The 17,451-nt window shown below is 40.6% G+C and overlaps 2 protein-coding genes across 2 annotated transcripts in view; both read right to left on the bottom strand.

Moving 5' to 3' along the window:
• cpamd8 (C3 and PZP like alpha-2-macroglobulin domain containing 8) overlaps positions 1 to 1,516 on the bottom strand; it is an 82,469-nt gene extending 80,953 nt beyond the window's left edge. Inside the window, exon 1 of the mRNA XM_084066999.1 lies at positions 908 to 1,516. Within this exon, the coding sequence (XP_083923125.1) occupies positions 908 to 996 (89 nt within the window). The 5' untranslated portion in view covers positions 997 to 1,516. The remainder of the gene's footprint in view (positions 1 to 907) is intronic.
• Positions 1,517 to 2,054: 538 nt separating this feature from the next.
• Positions 2,055 to 15,070, bottom strand: LOC311051470 (uncharacterized protein). Its single transcript, XM_084066039.1, has 13 exons — positions 14,980 to 15,070; positions 14,737 to 14,789; positions 14,314 to 14,381; positions 13,926 to 14,157; positions 13,151 to 13,264; positions 12,783 to 12,886; positions 12,404 to 12,562; positions 10,938 to 11,079; positions 10,510 to 10,648; positions 9,978 to 10,097; positions 6,014 to 6,428; positions 4,098 to 4,380; positions 2,055 to 3,219 (listed from the first exon to the last, which is right to left on the bottom strand). The coding sequence occupies exons 1-13, from the start codon at positions 15,042 to 15,044 to the stop codon at positions 2,702 to 2,704; spliced, it is 2,412 nt and encodes an 803-aa protein (XP_083922165.1). The 5' UTR covers positions 15,045 to 15,070; the 3' UTR covers positions 2,055 to 2,701.
• Between the last annotated feature and the right edge of the window lie 2,381 nt (positions 15,071 to 17,451).

Genomic DNA, 17,451 nt, shown 5'->3' with positions numbered 1-17,451 from the left:
GCGTCTCTGTGCAGAGGGATACAATGGAACATATGTGACATGTCCCTACCAAGTCTATCTGTGCAGTTTAATCAGCTGGAACAATGCAGGCTACTGTTTCTCAAACTGTTTCATTTCATTTCAGTTTGATATGCATTAAGGCCAAGGACACCCGATTTGATATGATAATTTATTTCTGGGACCCCAATCTACACTGTAAAATCCTCAGTGTTAATTTAACTCTGAAGGTGTTCAGATGGAACCAAATGGACCCTTAAGGGTCCTTCTTTTGGTTATCAATCATTTTAGCTGGGGACCCCCTAGAACCCCCTCAAGGAGCCCTGGGGTTCCCCAGACCCCACTTAGAGAATAACTGATGTAGGGTATCTCCTATATCCATCTAGCCTGACTCTATGCTCAGGGGTATAATAATATATCAGTGTGCAGAGGGATATGTTGAATATCTGCAGGGGACAGCCTATGTTGGATAAAATGGGGGGGGGGGGGGGTCCTCTGCAAGCGAGGTAAGGTAACCAAGTAGTTTCCAGAACACAAACACAAACATTGATCATAGATCAGTCTAAAGCAGGAATCTGGATGTATAGATGGATTGAACATTCTTTTCCACATTCATCACCCATCAAAGAGCTTCAAAGGCCATTTAGTGACATGATACTTTTGAGTATGGTGTGGTGAAACCTCAGTAACGATCAAATAACTTGAAATCTAGGCCAGTCAAATAACACCCGCAATCCCGCATGGGTAACATATTTGGCATTATTTTCTATTCATATTCCTGTTTTACCAAATGCCAAATGAAATCGTGTAAGTAAATTGTCATACGCTGTCGGAAACGCAAACCAACTGCTTTTGTTCAAAAAAGCTTTGCATCAAAACATTTCATTGCACTACAACACAATTCACTTACTGCCTCTCTTGTCCACAACTTCTGTTCACGTTGCAGATGAACACAATCCACCAAAGACCCAGAGCAGCTGTCAAACACGATCTCAGCATTTTGGCCTAAAAGTAGCCGAGATATTGGAGAATATCTCGCTCTACTTGGCAAAAATGAGGATAAATGAACTCAAAAAGTGACCGTTACTTTCACCCGTCTCTTCTCCTACAAAGCGGTCTATCCATTGAGACTGCTCGGTGCGGTAGCCTAGAGTAGGTGTGCAAAAAAAAGTTTCGCCTGGAAAGAAACGGCTACTAAGGATCAAGGTTTCTTTTTTTTATCATCGCGAAATGCCGATAGTTTTTTTTTTGTTTCGTCTTCTTTTTTTCTCTCCTTCTTTCACACGGCGGACAGTCCTCTTTCACGTGCCTTCATGATCATCCGCCCCGGTAGGACTGCTGTTGTTCTCTCACATTTCAACATTACAACTTCAAAGAAAAGCAGCGTCCTCCTGCTGCTGCTGAGAGCTGTAGGAGAGGATATAAAACTTGTAATCTCTCCACCGATCCGTCCTCTTTCTGGCTCTCTCTCTGGCTCGCTCTCTTTCTCCCCCTCTCTCTCTGGCTCGCTCGCTTTCTCTCTCCCCTGGCTGCTCCCCTCTATTTCTCTTGAAGTCGTTCCTTACATCTGCGTGTGCGCGCGCGCGTGAGCACACATATTCATGACCATCACACGCACACACACACACACACACGGCTTTCAATGGTTCATTCACACAATCCTCCCCACCTCTCACTTGAACGACACGCACGCCAAAAGCACAAATACAATACAATAAAATAAAATCCTCAGTGTTACAGCAGCTGCAGTCCAGAACGTGTTTATTTATAATGAATACATTTTGTTTAACCCATCTGTTGGTAGAGTATGTTAATACAATAACAGTACATCTGCAGTGTTTTGGGACTGTTTTGTCTCCCTACTATTCCATTGAGAAATTTAGACCCTGGGAGGGGGGGTCGGTTAGGAACTCTAATGTTTGACACGTAGTACTGTTTTAAGCACATAAGTGACCTCCGTGTCCACCTAAATTAAGGTCCCTCATTCGTTTGCTCAGGTTGAGAATCCCGACACAAAAATTACAAAGTTGCAGCATTAATTCAAAACGGATTACAAATAATGGACACACTGAGGATTTTATTGTGTACGGGTTCTCCCCATTTAGGTGACAATCTATCGCGCTGAAATTTTACATTTTATGCAGAATTCTAAAATCACAATTTAGCTTCACAACATGAAAATGTATTTTTTTTGCTGGTTGACAAAGTCCATTACTCTCCTACAAGCCTTGGGCGCCCTCAAGTGGCAAATTAGCTTAAGTGCAGTTAGCTGTCTTCATAGGTGAAGAAAAATAGGTACAAGAGAAGCAAATATTTTGCACAACATGGCATTTAATGAAAGCGCTTTCTGAGGTTATGTGAACACAAGAACAGATAAATACTGAAACTTTCATAAAAGTTTATACAATATTTATAATGGCACAAATTTGGCATATTGGTCTGGCATGTTTATTAGCCCATTGATTGAAATGTCTATGCTTTTGAACACTACATGGCCGAAGCTGTTAATAGTCAATGACATGTATTGACAGCAGTTTGGTCCTTTTAACAGCAACAGTAAACAACAAAAACAGTTCACATTGTAAAGGAAAACTGTCTGGAAAAAGTGTCAATCACGTTTCATCAGAAGGGCACAACCAGCACTTAATAAAGCCTAACTTATGCTCCATCAACACGGCAGAGACGCTCAACGAAAATAGCAAGCTCACAATGTGTCGCGGAAGCGTGTAGTTAAATCTTCGACGCGCGTCACCTCTCTCGCACAGCCATGAATGATGCTACCAACGGTGAGGTCTCTCTGCTTCTTGTCCACTATGTCGTGATGAAGTGTGCACAGCAGCTTCCCTGCTTCGGGCTCCGTGAAGGACGTCTTGGAGAAGACTACCTGGCCGTCCTGCGTGACCTTCACTCCATGGAGCTGACACAACTGGGCTGTGGGAGGCCCCTCCAGGGCCAGGAGCCGAGCCAGTCTGTCCAGGGGGAACAGACAGTTGCGGCTGCTGTGTCCGTGGCTGTAGATCAGCAGCAGGTCCCTGCGACACGCCCCGAGGTGGCGATGGAGGGCACAGCACTGCAGGAAGTTCAGCGTCTGGGCCAACCGGAGCAGGCGTACAGGGTTTCGCTCCAGGAAGGCCCGGTTGATAGACAGGGCGAGGCAGATGGCGGGAGACCCACGGAGGTCCTCCGCCAGCGCCATGGTGTGATGGAGGACTCGAGGGGAACCTGATGAATAATGGGAGGAGAAATTGTCAGCTAACCAGTCCACACGGAGTAGGACGGCGTGTGGCCAGTAATGTTTTCACGCGCAAGGGTACGGCACGGTACAGTGCACGCGCATGCACACACGTGCACGCTAGAGAACGTCCGCCCCCCCCCCGTAGATTCACGAGCCAAGTACCCAAATGGCTACTTTGCATAGCAGGTTTACAAGTGAGTGTGAAAATGTATTCTCAGATTCATCACTCCTTGCATCTATCCAAAAAAAACACTTATTTTCCTATCAATTACACAGATTTTGTTTTTGTCGCATTCCTAAGCCAATAATTCGATGACCGGGTGGCTGCTCAGTAGGAGACTCAATGTAGTCTCCTACCGGAGACTCCGCCGGTCATCAAATTATTGTCTCCGGAATGTTACAAAAAACAATCTCGGGGGTGTGTAATTGAAAAAAAAATACGATTTTCTTTTTTTGGATGAACTATTCATTTAAGAAGAGATCTTATTATATTGTTCAATCCATAGCATACACATTACTCGATGCACATGTTACATCTTGTGTGTACGAACAATGTGGATCTCGGACTTCATGTGGCCGGCCTGTGAGACGTCATTCGTCTCTACGACATATCTATGACGTAAGACTCCAAATTTGGGCAAGGTTGCAGTGCTATGAGAGCCCCATTGTGTAAGTTAAATGCTTGAAAAAGGGAGCACATTTTGTGGAGGTACTTCTGTAACCTACTAGCAGCATGCATACAAAGTGTGCTGCTGATCAGTTCAGCAGTTTGTGCAATTAGCTCACACACACACACCCCACTTTCGCAAAACAAATAATAAACAAGATATCGCCTCAAATTGAAACTAAAGGCCCAGCTGCTCACCCAGGTTATACAGTAGACTGAGAGCCTGGAACTCTTCCTGGTTGGGATGTGGTCCCGTCCCATTGGCGTAACAGTCCAGCAGCCAGCTCAGGCTCTCCTGCAGGTGCGTGTCATTGATGCATGGGTCATACCTCTGCAGGGGCTCACCGCACAGCCGGTAGGAGGCGTAGATGTGGAAACGAACCGTCTGCTCCAGAATGAGCTCGCAGTCTGGCCCGGACACCCTCTGGATGATCATATCCTGTCTCACGCTGCGCAGCCGGTCAAAGACAAAGTCATACACCTGGAGAACCAATGACAAAATGAGATAACACAGACTACTGTGCAAAAGCACACTGGAATGTTGATTTAAGCAAATGCTTTCCCTGGGAGGGGGAAATGCTTGCTTTGTGAACTTTAAAGAAAGCAACTGTAAGGTTGTATTCATTCATCATTTTCACCATTTCATACATTTTCCATAATGAGAATGCACTTAAAGCTTCAATCCAGAACTTAATTGAATGAATTAAAAAGTTATTTTGGCCTATCTGTAGGGTAGAGTATGTTAATATAACAAGCAGATATAAGTAAGTAAGAAACAAGTAATATAACCGATAGCGATACCAGTATCGGAAAAGCTGCCGATACTGCCTGAAATGCTGGTATAGGTATTATTTTGTATTTTGAATGGTGTTTTATACTCTTACTGTACTATTTGCATGATTATTTTACTAACTTGGAACTACACTTTAACAATTATTAATGGCATTTTTATTTATTCCTAGATCAGTGGTTCTCAAACATTTAAATTTCAAGGACCCCCATAACTCAGAGTGTACAGATGGAACCAAATGGACCCGTAAGCGTCCATTTGGTGCACTCTCAGAGCTTTGTGCACTCTCAGAGCTACAGACCTATAAGGGTCTATTTGGAACCCCCTCAAGGAACCCAGAGGGTCCCTGGACCCCACTTTGAGAGCCACTGTCCTAGAGTATGGGTATCGGAAAGGGAAGGAAAAATGGTATTGGTACACCTTTAATAACTAGTACATCTGCAGTGGTTAGGAGGTGGTCTTCCATTGAGAATGTTAGTTAGACCCCAGTTATCAGGTAGGAGGACTACTGACTCACAACTCGTACAGCTTGAAGCTCATCAATATCTCCCCTAGTAAAAATGTAGTCTGTTTTGCAGGTTACCAGGGTTTGAATCCCGGGTAGGACATGAAAGTTTATTGATTGCAGCTTTCAACATATAAGTGCATTGTTTGTGAATGGACAGAGTACAACGACTGACAATTGGAATCAAAAACTCAACTGGTGGCTGACGTTTCCTTTCAAATCTGGCCGAATTCACGATCCACCATGCTGAACACTAAACGTATGGGCAATAAGAGGCAGGGCTGGGCAATATATGGATATTATATGGATATTGTGATATGACACTAGATACTGTCTGGGATTATGGATGTCATAATAGTTTAATATGGCATAAGTGTCATGTTTTCCTGGTTTTAAAAGACTGTAGTAAAGTGATGTCATTTTTTGATATTTGCATCATTTCCATTATTTGCCTTCACCCACTTAAGTTATTATACTGTATAGGTCAGTAGTTCTCAAACTTTTTCATGGCAAGGAGAAGAGAAGATATATATATATCATTGTTTTAAACACTTTCAAGATTTTTCAAAAATGCTCACAAATATAAGATGTACAAGCCCGCAGCACGGCACGAAATGTCGCGCTGTGAGCTTGTACATCTGCTATTTTTGAATAGCCAATGTATAGAATATGGATAAAGGTTTTAAAATGTATTAACGCATTTTGCTGGGGACCCCCTTGAACCCTCCCAAGGACCCCTGGGGGACACCACTTTGAGAACCACCGTTCTCTAATAGATATTACTGATGATGATTATTATAAAAAAGAATCTGAGCCAACCTCAGTCCAGGGCTGCAGATTAGGAGAGGCAGCGATGTCATCAATGAGGAAACACACAGTCTTCAGCAGTACGTCGGGTGGGCGGAGGTCGTCGGGGCGGGTGCTGTCTTTCCCAGCGGCGGGACGGGAGTATTCCTTCACAGTATGCCGGGGGTCCGCCCTGGGTGGTCTGTCTCTCTCTGTGCCCGCCAGCATCTCAAAGCGATGCAGTAGGTTCTGTGTCTCTCGGAGCTGCAGCTCCCGAGCGGGGCACATGAACCGGCAGATGCCGGCGGGGACACTTCCCACTTCCTGACCTCTGGGTTTCTCCTCTCCATCTTCCCTCCTCACTTGCTCTCGACAGCCACGGCCTCCCCGCCAATTCTCCTCCTGGCTTTGTCTTCCTGCATGTGGGCCTCTCCTTTGAGAGTGGGAACTGTGTGTGGGAGGGTTGGTTTGAACTGATTCAGTTAAAAGGATAAAATGCCTATAGCTTAGTACAGTGCTATAGTAAAGGGGCAGTACCCTCAATACCCTCATACCTGACTAACTACTTCTCTAAAGCAGTGGTTCCCAAACCTTTTAGTTCAAGACCCAAAAGAGAAATGAGACGTTTGCCGGGACCCAAATTTGTGAAAATAGCAGATCTACAAACTCACAACGCATCGCTTTGCGAGCTTGTGGATCTGCTTTTTCACTACTTCTTAAAGGTTTTTTAAATGTATTTATGGGAATTATTAGATTTTTTAATTTTACTTATGAAATACTTTTGAAAAATGTTGGAATTGTTTTTAATTGATGAAACGCTGTGAATTTTTTTTGCTTAAACTTCTTAAAAATCTTTTGAAATAATTATTTTAAAAAATATGTAGAAAACTAAAAAAGGGGATATTAACTCGCGAGCCTTAAAAATTGGTCCGCGACCCAAACATGGATCCCGACCGACCGTTGAGAAACAGTGCTCTAAAGTGAGTAACACCCACAGCCACAATACTAGAGGGAGTACTACCCAAATATAGAACAAACATGGGAAAGTTCTCATTCTACTACTCTGCCACCAGAATGTGGAATGCCCTGACACCATCCATTCTATCAGAAGAACACAAGGGGGGATAAATGCATTTTCCCATAGAAAGGAGGTGTCATTCACTGCCCCCCCCCCCCCCCCCCCCCCCCTTTATCATTTGTATTTATTGAGTTATTTGTATGCTATGCTGATGAATTGAATGCATAGGACCACAATGGAAACAAGTCCCCAGGACTTTTTTGTGTTATCCTTTTAGCCTTAATGTCTGACTGTACCTCGTGCTGTTTACATTTTTTACTAATAAAGTATGCAATCAAAAAGTGATCCTCAACCTTTTTAATTTCAAGGACACCCAGTTAGATACTTGGACCCCCATTTAATAACAATTTGTATATCTGTGATCCCAATCTCCACTGTAGAATCCTCAGTGTAGTGAGTAACTCTGTGAGAGTGTATAAATGTAATATTTGTACACTCTCAGAGTTACAGATCCCTCCCCAATAGGCTCTATGCACAGCATCCATATTATCACTTCCTTCACAGGTGTTACCAATGATACTAATGAAGGCTCTGTTCCATTTAGTCCAGCACAGTGGTTTCCACGACCCACTTAACTCTGAGTGTACAAATGGAATCGGGTCCATTTGGTTCCATTTGTACACTCTCAGAGTTACACACCTGTAAGGGGCCATTTGGAAGCCCATGAGGGTCCCTGGACCCCAACTGTAGACCCACTGGTGTAACAGAGTGTTTCCAGTGGGCCAACATGCACATATCAGCACCCTGATTCTGTTTGACCAGAATGGAACAGAGCCTTCATTAGTATCATTGGTAACACCTGTGAATGTTTTCATAATATGGCTGCTGTGAATAAAGCCTATACATGATCGAGTTTTATGAACCAAATGAACCCGAGTCCGTAACAGACAGTAACGACTCAGTCCAGAGATAAGCATCATATCATCGTGTCCTAATGCATATCAAACCGACTCCCGAGGGTGCTTGACATTAAAAGGGTTTAGAATCCCTCACTGCTACAAAAGGTTCATATGGTGTTTTAGCAGAACCTGTGTTGTTAGCATCCTAAGCTACCCTGAAGTGAGGAAGACAATGAATGTAATTCCTTCTGCCTGTGCTTCTGTGTGGGTCACGAAACTGGGACAATAGCAATTTAAGATGCTCGCTATAAACATACAATGGCAGAATCATGTGTCATACCGAAGAAATGTGTACATTTAAAGTTATATTTAATTTAAACTCACATGCGGCGAGGCGCTCTCCTCCTGCTGCTCATTGGTTACCGTCGTCAGTGTGTCGTCACTTTCCGACAGCAGCCAATGAAAAAGAGTCTTCATTGTTTTGGTGTGACATCACATCCGGAACATATTGTAGCGGGTTCGACCCGTTATATTATACCTCTATGGTTCGACCATATTATACCTCTATGGGTTCGACCCACGGATTCGATACTGAAAGGTTGTCTTAGCAAAGAGAAGAGTCCCTATTTGGCCTGAACTAATCAGTTACCATTTAATAATTTGCATGAAATACCATGCAATGCACTTCATCTACGGCCAATGTCTCCATTTGAAGAATATATAGCCCATTCAGATTTGTATAAATTTTACTTTCAAAATATCAAAACTAAACGCAATTTAGTCTGGTACAAAGTTTAATTTGTACCAGACGTTTACCTGTTTTGTGAAATAACTGGAAGAGTAGAGATGGGGTTTATTATTACATTGTTGAAGATGAGATGGAGCAACAAAAAAGTGATTCTCAAACTTTAATTTAAAGGACCCACAGTTTAATATGCATTAGATTATTATTTTTAACTCTATTAGATCACAAACTCCCATTTGATAATTATTTTATTTTTTATCTCTGACACGCCAATCTCAACTGTAAAGTGTTAATTTTTCTCTTTAGAGTGTACAAATAGACCTGTAACTGGTTCCATTAGTACACCGGTTTACAGATTCTTAAGGGTCCATTTAGTTTATAACTATCAATCATTTAGCTGGGGACCCCACATTGATTACCACTACTGGAAAAGTAAACTCAAAGTAGACTCATACATGACTCTGATCAAAAGTACAGTTTAGTAGTCTAATTTTCAAACTAGAGAGTGGAGGGCAAGGGAGAGATAGAAAAGAACAAGGAGACACTGTTAAAAAAAAGGTAGGGTAAGTGATATTTTTTGGTATGTTTTAGTTTTTGTCAAAAAAAAAAGGTTTAAGTACTTTATTCTGATAGTAATCATTGCTACAGAGCGTTTGTTCAGTCACAGAGCTCTCTCCAGCTCTTTAGTAAACAGAATATAGTACATTTTCAGGTAGGTGACAAAATGTAAGCCAATCAGGAGAGAGCACTGAAAATGCATGTTATGTTTAATAAAGAGCTGGAGAGACATGGGAGACTCCTTTTACTGAACAAACACTCTGTACAGTAGCAATGAGTACTATCAGAAAATAGAGCTATTTAGCACTTATTTTAACCAAAGTAAATCACTTACCCTTCCTTTAACTTACGACAAGGTGATAGACAAGGTGATAAATATATACTGTACAATACAAATAACTCAAAACTTAGCAGTAAGAACAAGTTGGTATGATCCATCACAGTGCCACTATGCGTAAGTTGAATTCTTCTGTTCCAGGCTTTATGGATAAAAGTTGAAATTGCTAATGTATGTTATCAAATTAATATTTAACTAAATCGCTATCCAGGGACAGACCTACATGTACTTTGTCAAAGAGTTTTTTTTAAATCATGATAAAAGTACAATAGACAGTGGGTTTCATCCTCTACTTCACCAACAAGAGACAGATAGGACATGAACCCATGAAAGGAATTTCACTGGACAACAGTCTTTATTAAAAAATTACAATAAAACAAATACAAGTTTTTGTTAAAACACAAAAAATAAATACAATAATAATACAGTGGATCCTTCACTTGGAGCCGTACAGCTCCTGGACCCTGCTCGGGCCCAGGTGTTCTTCCTCCAAGGCCATCTGGATGTGGATGGCATGACCACTGACCAACCCCGACAGCTCCAGCAGCTCCATGAAGCCTCTGAATAAAACATACAATACACCAGTGTGATCAGAAATATGCGGGCTGAGGGCCTACACTACAACTGTCACATTTTAACCCAAGACCTGTCGCCGATTCTACAAATGCCATCAAAAATCAGTAGTTTTTAACTTTTTTCGTAATTGAAAATAATTCAAGATTTTTTAAAAATGTTCAAAAATAGCAGATGTACAAGCTAATGGGTTAAATAAATAAAAAAGGCCATAGGTTCTGTGCAAGGCACTATCCTCAACTGGTACTTGTTTCTAGGTCGTTATTATGGCATCTCTCAGTTGCTGGACTAATAGTAAAATTGTCAGTGTTAGTTTATCAGAGTGTATAAATATAACCAAATGAGCCCGTAACACTGAGGATTTTACGTTGGATTATTTGATAACGTGGGCATGCTTACCCAGACAGCTCGTGGCTGATGTCCTTGGACGCCATCTTCATGTCTCTCAGGCATTTCACACAAGTGCTGTTGTCTTGATCTCCATGTGCACATTCCATCAGGATCCTCTCACCGTCCTTCAGGCAAGCTTCTGCTTTATCTGATAGTGAGGAAAACCACAGGTGGAAACCTTGTACTGCATGTCTAAAATTATTACTTCTCAGGAAACTGAATAAATGGCCTATATGTTCCAATGGATTAAATGTAATAATTTAGTCACAAGCCCTTATTAATATTTTTCATTAGCCAATTTTTTAACCACTTTCAACTTGCCGTCATTATTTTGGGTAAGTCATATATTTGAAAAGATTTCTAAAATAGTAGATCTACAAGTTCACGTGAGCTTGTACATCTGCTATTTAACTAGACTAAACTTTGTCAACACCAACCTAAGAATTCCCTTCTGTCCCCTTCAATGTGGATGTTCTTGACAGGAAGCTCGTGTCGGGTGGTGTCGATGGCAGAGCCGAAAGATTTGTAGTCTTCGGTGAAAAGTTTGGCGGAATCAGCCACTGGCTCCAATGTTGCAATCTGACAGGAATATTAACGGAATGAAAATGTTGGTGAAGAGGAAAAAAAGAGAAGTTGTACACGTTACAATTTTGGCACACATCTCACCTGGTTAAGTGAGAAAAGTTTGACTTTATTTTATATATGGATACAGTCTTCAAAGCTTTCCAATCTTACTTTTCTTTAGGGCATGGCCTGTAGAATAATCATTTCATGTAGAATACACATTTCATTGCCAGCAATTATTACTGCCATTCTATATTTACCGGGGTGGAAATGGCTCCAGAGCTCTAGCTGCTGGTCTTATCCCCACTACTCCTAGCATATGATGATTGAAATTCTTGATTAGGAAAAACCCCTTCAGATGTAGCATCTCGTTTCGAGGAGGTTCTAAAACAAATAATGATGCCATGTCCTTGTAGCCTGGCGTAGCTAGACTATATCACTGCGTGGATATGAGTCTGGTGCTTCCATGAGGACGTTTTTCTTCCCAAGGGGCGGGATCAAAACAATGTCCTCGACACAATTGGTTAGACCTACAACCAATTACAGTCTCCCATATTCGAATACTGAGCCCTGATTGGTTCCCCACGTCTCCTGGAACAGGAAATGGATTCTCTATGGAGCGGTGCCAGACCCAAATCGCAGAGTGCAATTTTTTTTTGCACTCGCAGATTCGTCTGGTCCCAGGCTAATGTCCTTGAGCCAGATATTAAAGGCTAATTGCTCCTGGCCAACAGACTGGCGCTTTGCATGGCTGTCATTCACACTTTTGCTCTTCTGTCATTGTCAGTGTTTTGGGAAATAGGTTGTTGAACATTTACATAGCACGCACATCCAAAAGTGAAAATAAAGTCCCAGGTGCTGGACAGAACAACAAATTAAAATAGAGTCTGTACACTAGATCATACACCCATAATTATTTTAATGGATTGGATCCATTATACTGTAAGTGTGACCAACAGTTTACTAGGACAATGCACCAGACAGTCAGAACGGATTGGAATACAAACAATTGGAATGAATTCAATAATTATTACACAATCATGTAGTTTGTTGTACACGAGTGCCATCTATAAAGACTGCCTGTCATACAGCTCAATAAGTAAAATCTGAGCGATTCCTCCGTCCTAACATCTAATCCTCGCCTCCTTCTTCGGGGAGGAGAGACTAAGGTGCAAGGCAACGACGCGAGTGGAGGATGCGATGATGGAAGTTTGAATATTGGAGTTTCTTTATGGGAGCATGACCCAGTGTGTGGACTATTTTTCTATCCTATATGAATGCAGATCATTTCAGCATTTACTGTGCCTTGACTGCTAAACTTCGATTTGATTCGAGTAACCTGTAAATCCAGCAGCTCATGCAGCGTCCTCTCCTTCTCCTTATGGAGGTACTGCCTCTTCTTCTCCTGGACCTCCTTACGTAAACAGGCCTCTTCTTCCATCTCCTCACGGAGCCGCGCATCCATCTCTGCCCTCAGCTTTGCAGTATTGTGCCCCATCTGGATCCCAAGAGCACAGAAATGACACGGGAAAATATTAACCATGCCAGATAATGTTCATTCCATTGACGACGCGATGAACTCCAACCGTTAATAGTGACAGTCAAACAAAAACAAATTTATTAAAAACTTAATTCATTTAACAACCAACATGCAGTCAAAATCTGTATTTAATTATGAGTCACCAGAGTTCATTAGTCATAAAGGTTACAGTTATCACCTTTGCTGTGAGGTAAGCCAACAAGAAGGTATTCATCTCAATGTCACTCTTATCGTTCTCTGCTTTTTTCTCTGGTTCCACAGCATTCTGCATCATAGTGTTCTCTGAATCACACGCAAAAAAAGATTTGATGATCAGTCTATTTTCTTTCAAGTATTTTACAGCCAATTACTACAAACACTATAAAACAAAAAGCAGTATGAATACATGCCCCATAACAGAAGAGGACAGGATAAGTAGCAACTAGACTAGAGAACACAGAGGTACATATAGTTTGTGGACAATATCCGTGCATGTTTTGAAACATCCAACCCCTCGTTTCCAAATTCTATACAATACATATCCATGTTTCACTTTGAATGAGTTACCATTAATCACAGAAAAGTCGAAATCGGGGCGGTGGACGTGGTGTCCTCCTTCAGTGAATGTGGACTGCAGCAGACTTGTTCTCAAAAAAGAAGGTTCTAGACTTGACATCATAGCTGAGGGCAAACAACATGACAGTGGTCAATTATAGCTTAACTCGTTCAAATAGCATCAAACACATGTACAAGTCTTGCAAAACAATGCTGTGCATATATTAGGGATGCAAGAAATCAACTTGTTCCTAATCAAATACACGCAGAGTCCCTCTGCGAGTATTCGTGCACTCGTTGTTTTGCAGCATTCTACTGTAGGAGAAATACTACAGCTAAAAGAAAATTATAGAAATCAAAAATAAATCTACATGTTTCCCAACTTGACAAGGCAGATGAAGTTAAACATGAGCATTTCTCTTTAACCTGTCCATTATCAAGTAAAAGTAGCCAAGGCATTTTAGACAATAGACTGTCAGAGTAAAGATGAAATGCATTCACCAGTCAGATTGTAAGAGATGACAGCATAAGCATTTCACCAGTCAGATTGTAAGAGATGACAGCATAATAAATGGCATAAGCTGTTTCCATGTATTTAATATTACTGCAAAACATGTGCAAATGCATTAAGCAATAAGATAAAAATGTCAAAAAGGTGTACAAAATTATGTATGTCAACAAAGAAATTTGATTAGAACTTTTTCATAAATGTTTATGCTTGTTTGTACATATAGAACCCCTAGAATATTCTGGAAAGCTCTCAATTTACAGTACAGTAAATACTTACGGGTTGGAAGAGCCTGGGGGGCCATGGACCGTCTTGACGGTGTACCCACCTTTGGGTTGGCACACCCAGGTTTAGGTGAAGAGGGTCTTGGTTTGGCAAACGCAGGTTTAGGCGAAGAGGGTGTTGGTTTGGCAAACCCAGGTTTAGGCGATGAGGGTCTTGGTTTGGCAAAGCCAGGTTTAGGCGAGGAGGGTCTTGGTGGTACAACAACCGACTCATTGGCTGAGTTAGTCTGTTAACAGTTACAGGACTCACAATCAACACTTCTTAAAGACATCTTGAAACCTAATTTACATGTTCATTGTTGAATGCTTATTGTTTATATTAGTAGGGTGGTTCCTTTTACATTTTCTTTAATTCACTTAAAGAATAAGGTTTACTGTATTACCTTTGACAGACTTCCCGTCTTCTCAACAACAGGTTGTAAATACCGAGACTTCACAATTGTTCCACTGGCTGAAGAGATATCAAAGTGACATTAGTAGAGAATATATCCCCCATTTGACATGTTTCCAATTTATAATCCATTACAAGAACTCTGGGTGCTGGTAGTATACAATTGACGAAATAAAACACAAACCACTGAGCAATTTGTCATTCATTGGACAGTCCTAGACTAAAAAGATATCACATGTCTATTGTGTCGCCTCATGAAAGTGAATGAAGGAAATGATGCTGCTGAAACAGTAAAGAGTTTTGATGTAAGTCGGATATGGAAATGATTTTATAAGTTTTATATTTTAGCCAAAGAATTGTTTCTCAACTTCTGCATTTTACGTTTCGTTAACCGTGTGGGCTCATGTTTACTGACCTTTAGTTCTCTTCTTTACAACACCGTCATCTTTGGTGGTCCCGCTTTTGGAACTGAAATTAAAAGTTAATTCATCAACAATAACACAGACAAGCTAAAACTCCACTTATGCTAATGCTAAGCCCGACATGCAGAGTGAGTGCACACTCACAACGCTTCTAAACATTACCCAACACAACTGACCAATAAATGCTTTTTTTTTTTTTACATTCCTTGTTAGAACACATCATCAGATATTATTACCTTTTACTGTCAGCGGTGATGTTTTTAAACGTACTGGGCGCTATGGTCGCTCTCCTGGACGCCATGTTATTCGAAGAGAACCGCCTGTACGTCACCGATAAAGACCCGGGGGAAACAAGACAGAGAGACACTTTATTTTTCCCTAGCGCTGGTCCAGAGCAGTGTTGCCAGGTTCTGTGAGGGAAACAAGCAACCAGGTCTATGAAAACAAAGAAGCTATATATATGAGACATTTAAGTTTAAACCTATGTAGACCTGCCATTTTCAAAACAATCTTGAAGAAAATGTGGAAAAATTAGAATAAAATACTCAGTTCCAAACAAATGCTCAAGTTTAAAAGTGTTTACTGTGCAAAGTGTCACCAAATTATTACAATTTCCAATTTCCAATAAATCTGTAATAAATATGTGCACCAAATAACTTAAACAGTGAGCAATTAACAATAATACAAAAAAGGCGGTCAACAAAAATATAGCTCTCCCAGTTTACCCTACCTCCAGAGCAAACCAACCAATGTAAATGAGCAGGTGAGATAAAATACTCAGTTCCAAACAAATGCTCAAGTTTAAAAGTGTTTACTGTGCAGTGTCACCAAATTATTACAATTTCCAATTTCCAATAAATCTGTAATAAATATGTGCACCAAATAACTTAAACAGTGAGCAATTAACAATAATACAAAAAAGGCGGTCAACAAAAATATAGCTCTCCCAGTTTACCCTACCTCCAGAGCAAACCAACCAATGTAAATGAGCAGGTGAGATAAAATACTCAGTTCCAAACAAATGCTCAAGTTTAAAAGTGTTTACTGTGCAGTGTCACCAAATTATTACAATTTCCAATTTCCAATAAATCTGTAATAAATATGTGCACCAAATAACTTAAACAGTGAGCAATTAACAATAATACAAAAAAGGCGGTCAACAAAAATATAGCTCTCCCAGTTTACCCTACCTCCAGAGCAAACCAACCAATGTAAATGAGCAGGTGAGAGCCACCCACAAAGGCACACCCACCAACAAGGTGCCAATGAGGTGCCTCCATCAATAATCCAATCCAGTGCACACATACAATCCTCATTTGGCTCCTACAAGGAATATTATTTGAACATTTGTAACAACACAAATCTTGTATGGGGTCCTTTTTGGAGGTCCTTGACATGAAAATGCTTGAGAATAACTGGTTTTAGCAACAGTAGGAAACAAGCCCAAATAAGCAACTTAGAAACAATCCCAAATAAGCAACTACACTTTAGAAACAATCCCAAATAAACTACTACACTTTAGAAACGATCCCAAATAAGCAACTACACTTTAGAAACAAGCACAAATAAGCAACTACGTTTTAGAAACAAGCCCAAATAAGCAACTACACTTTAGAAACAAGCCCAAATAAGCAACTACACTTTAGAAACAAGCCCAAATAAGCAACTACACTTTAGAAACAAGCACAAAAAAACGCAACCCGCAACTAATATATTTACAAGTACTTTATAGAAAAACAAACCCAAAGTCGCTTATAATAAACGGACATGGCAACCCTGTCTCTACGCTTAAATGTGTTAATTTAGCAAGAAAATCTTTTTAACGGCACCCATAGGTTTAACCACGTTACGTCAGCTATTAGAAAATGTGAAAACTTTGGTAGATTTAAAACAAAAAGATTTTAACAACACGAATCTTGTGTGGGGGTCCCCTGGCACCAGTGGTGTAAAGTTTAAGTAACTAAGTACATTTACTCAATTACTGTAATTAAATACAAGCGAGAGTTTGTAGATCTGCTATTTTCAAAAGATTTTTATACATTTGAAAACTTGTGAAATCGGACATTCTGCATAACGAGTACTTTCTACCTTTGGTACTTTAAGTACATTTTTGATACAATACTTTTGTATTTTTACTCAAGTACATTTTTTATTCTGAACTTTTACTACATTGCAGTATTGATACTTTTACTTAAGTAAAACATTTTAGTACTTTTTCCAATTTCCACCACTATGCCGCAGCCTGGCACAAAATCTTTTCAGATGAGGGACCAGGGTCCGCGGCCAAACTGCAGTTCATATTCAGTGACCACTAGAGGTCGCCTCTCCCGGGCTGTACCGAGTGCTGATTGGGGCTAAAGCTTTGTAAGATTGGTCTTTAGTGACACTGCCTTTGAGTGTGTGTGATACTAACCAACATCCGAATATTATTGTTTTTAAAGCCTTATTATTGTCATACTTAGAAAACTTAAAACATTGTACAAACACTAAAGCTATGATAACCAGAATAATCTGTGAAGAATATGGTATTGCCTATAGTCTATATAACTTTAGGTATTGCCTAAGCCCTAAAGTCTATTTTTCCTTTCTTTGTTTTATTTTTCAATTTTTAAGTGTTGTATTGTTCTGGTATTGTAACTGCTGCAAAAACATCTACTGATGCACAAACTTGGACACATCATCAGTGTTGTTTCCTGGAGTGCATACAG

The sequence above is a fragment of the Gymnoscopelus microlampas genome (assembly GCF_963454915.1).
Source record: "Gymnoscopelus microlampas genome assembly, chromosome: 9".
Lineage (NCBI taxonomy): Eukaryota > Metazoa > Chordata > Actinopteri > Myctophiformes > Myctophidae > Gymnoscopelus > Gymnoscopelus microlampas.
This window is presented reverse-complemented; position numbering and strand designations above follow the sequence as displayed.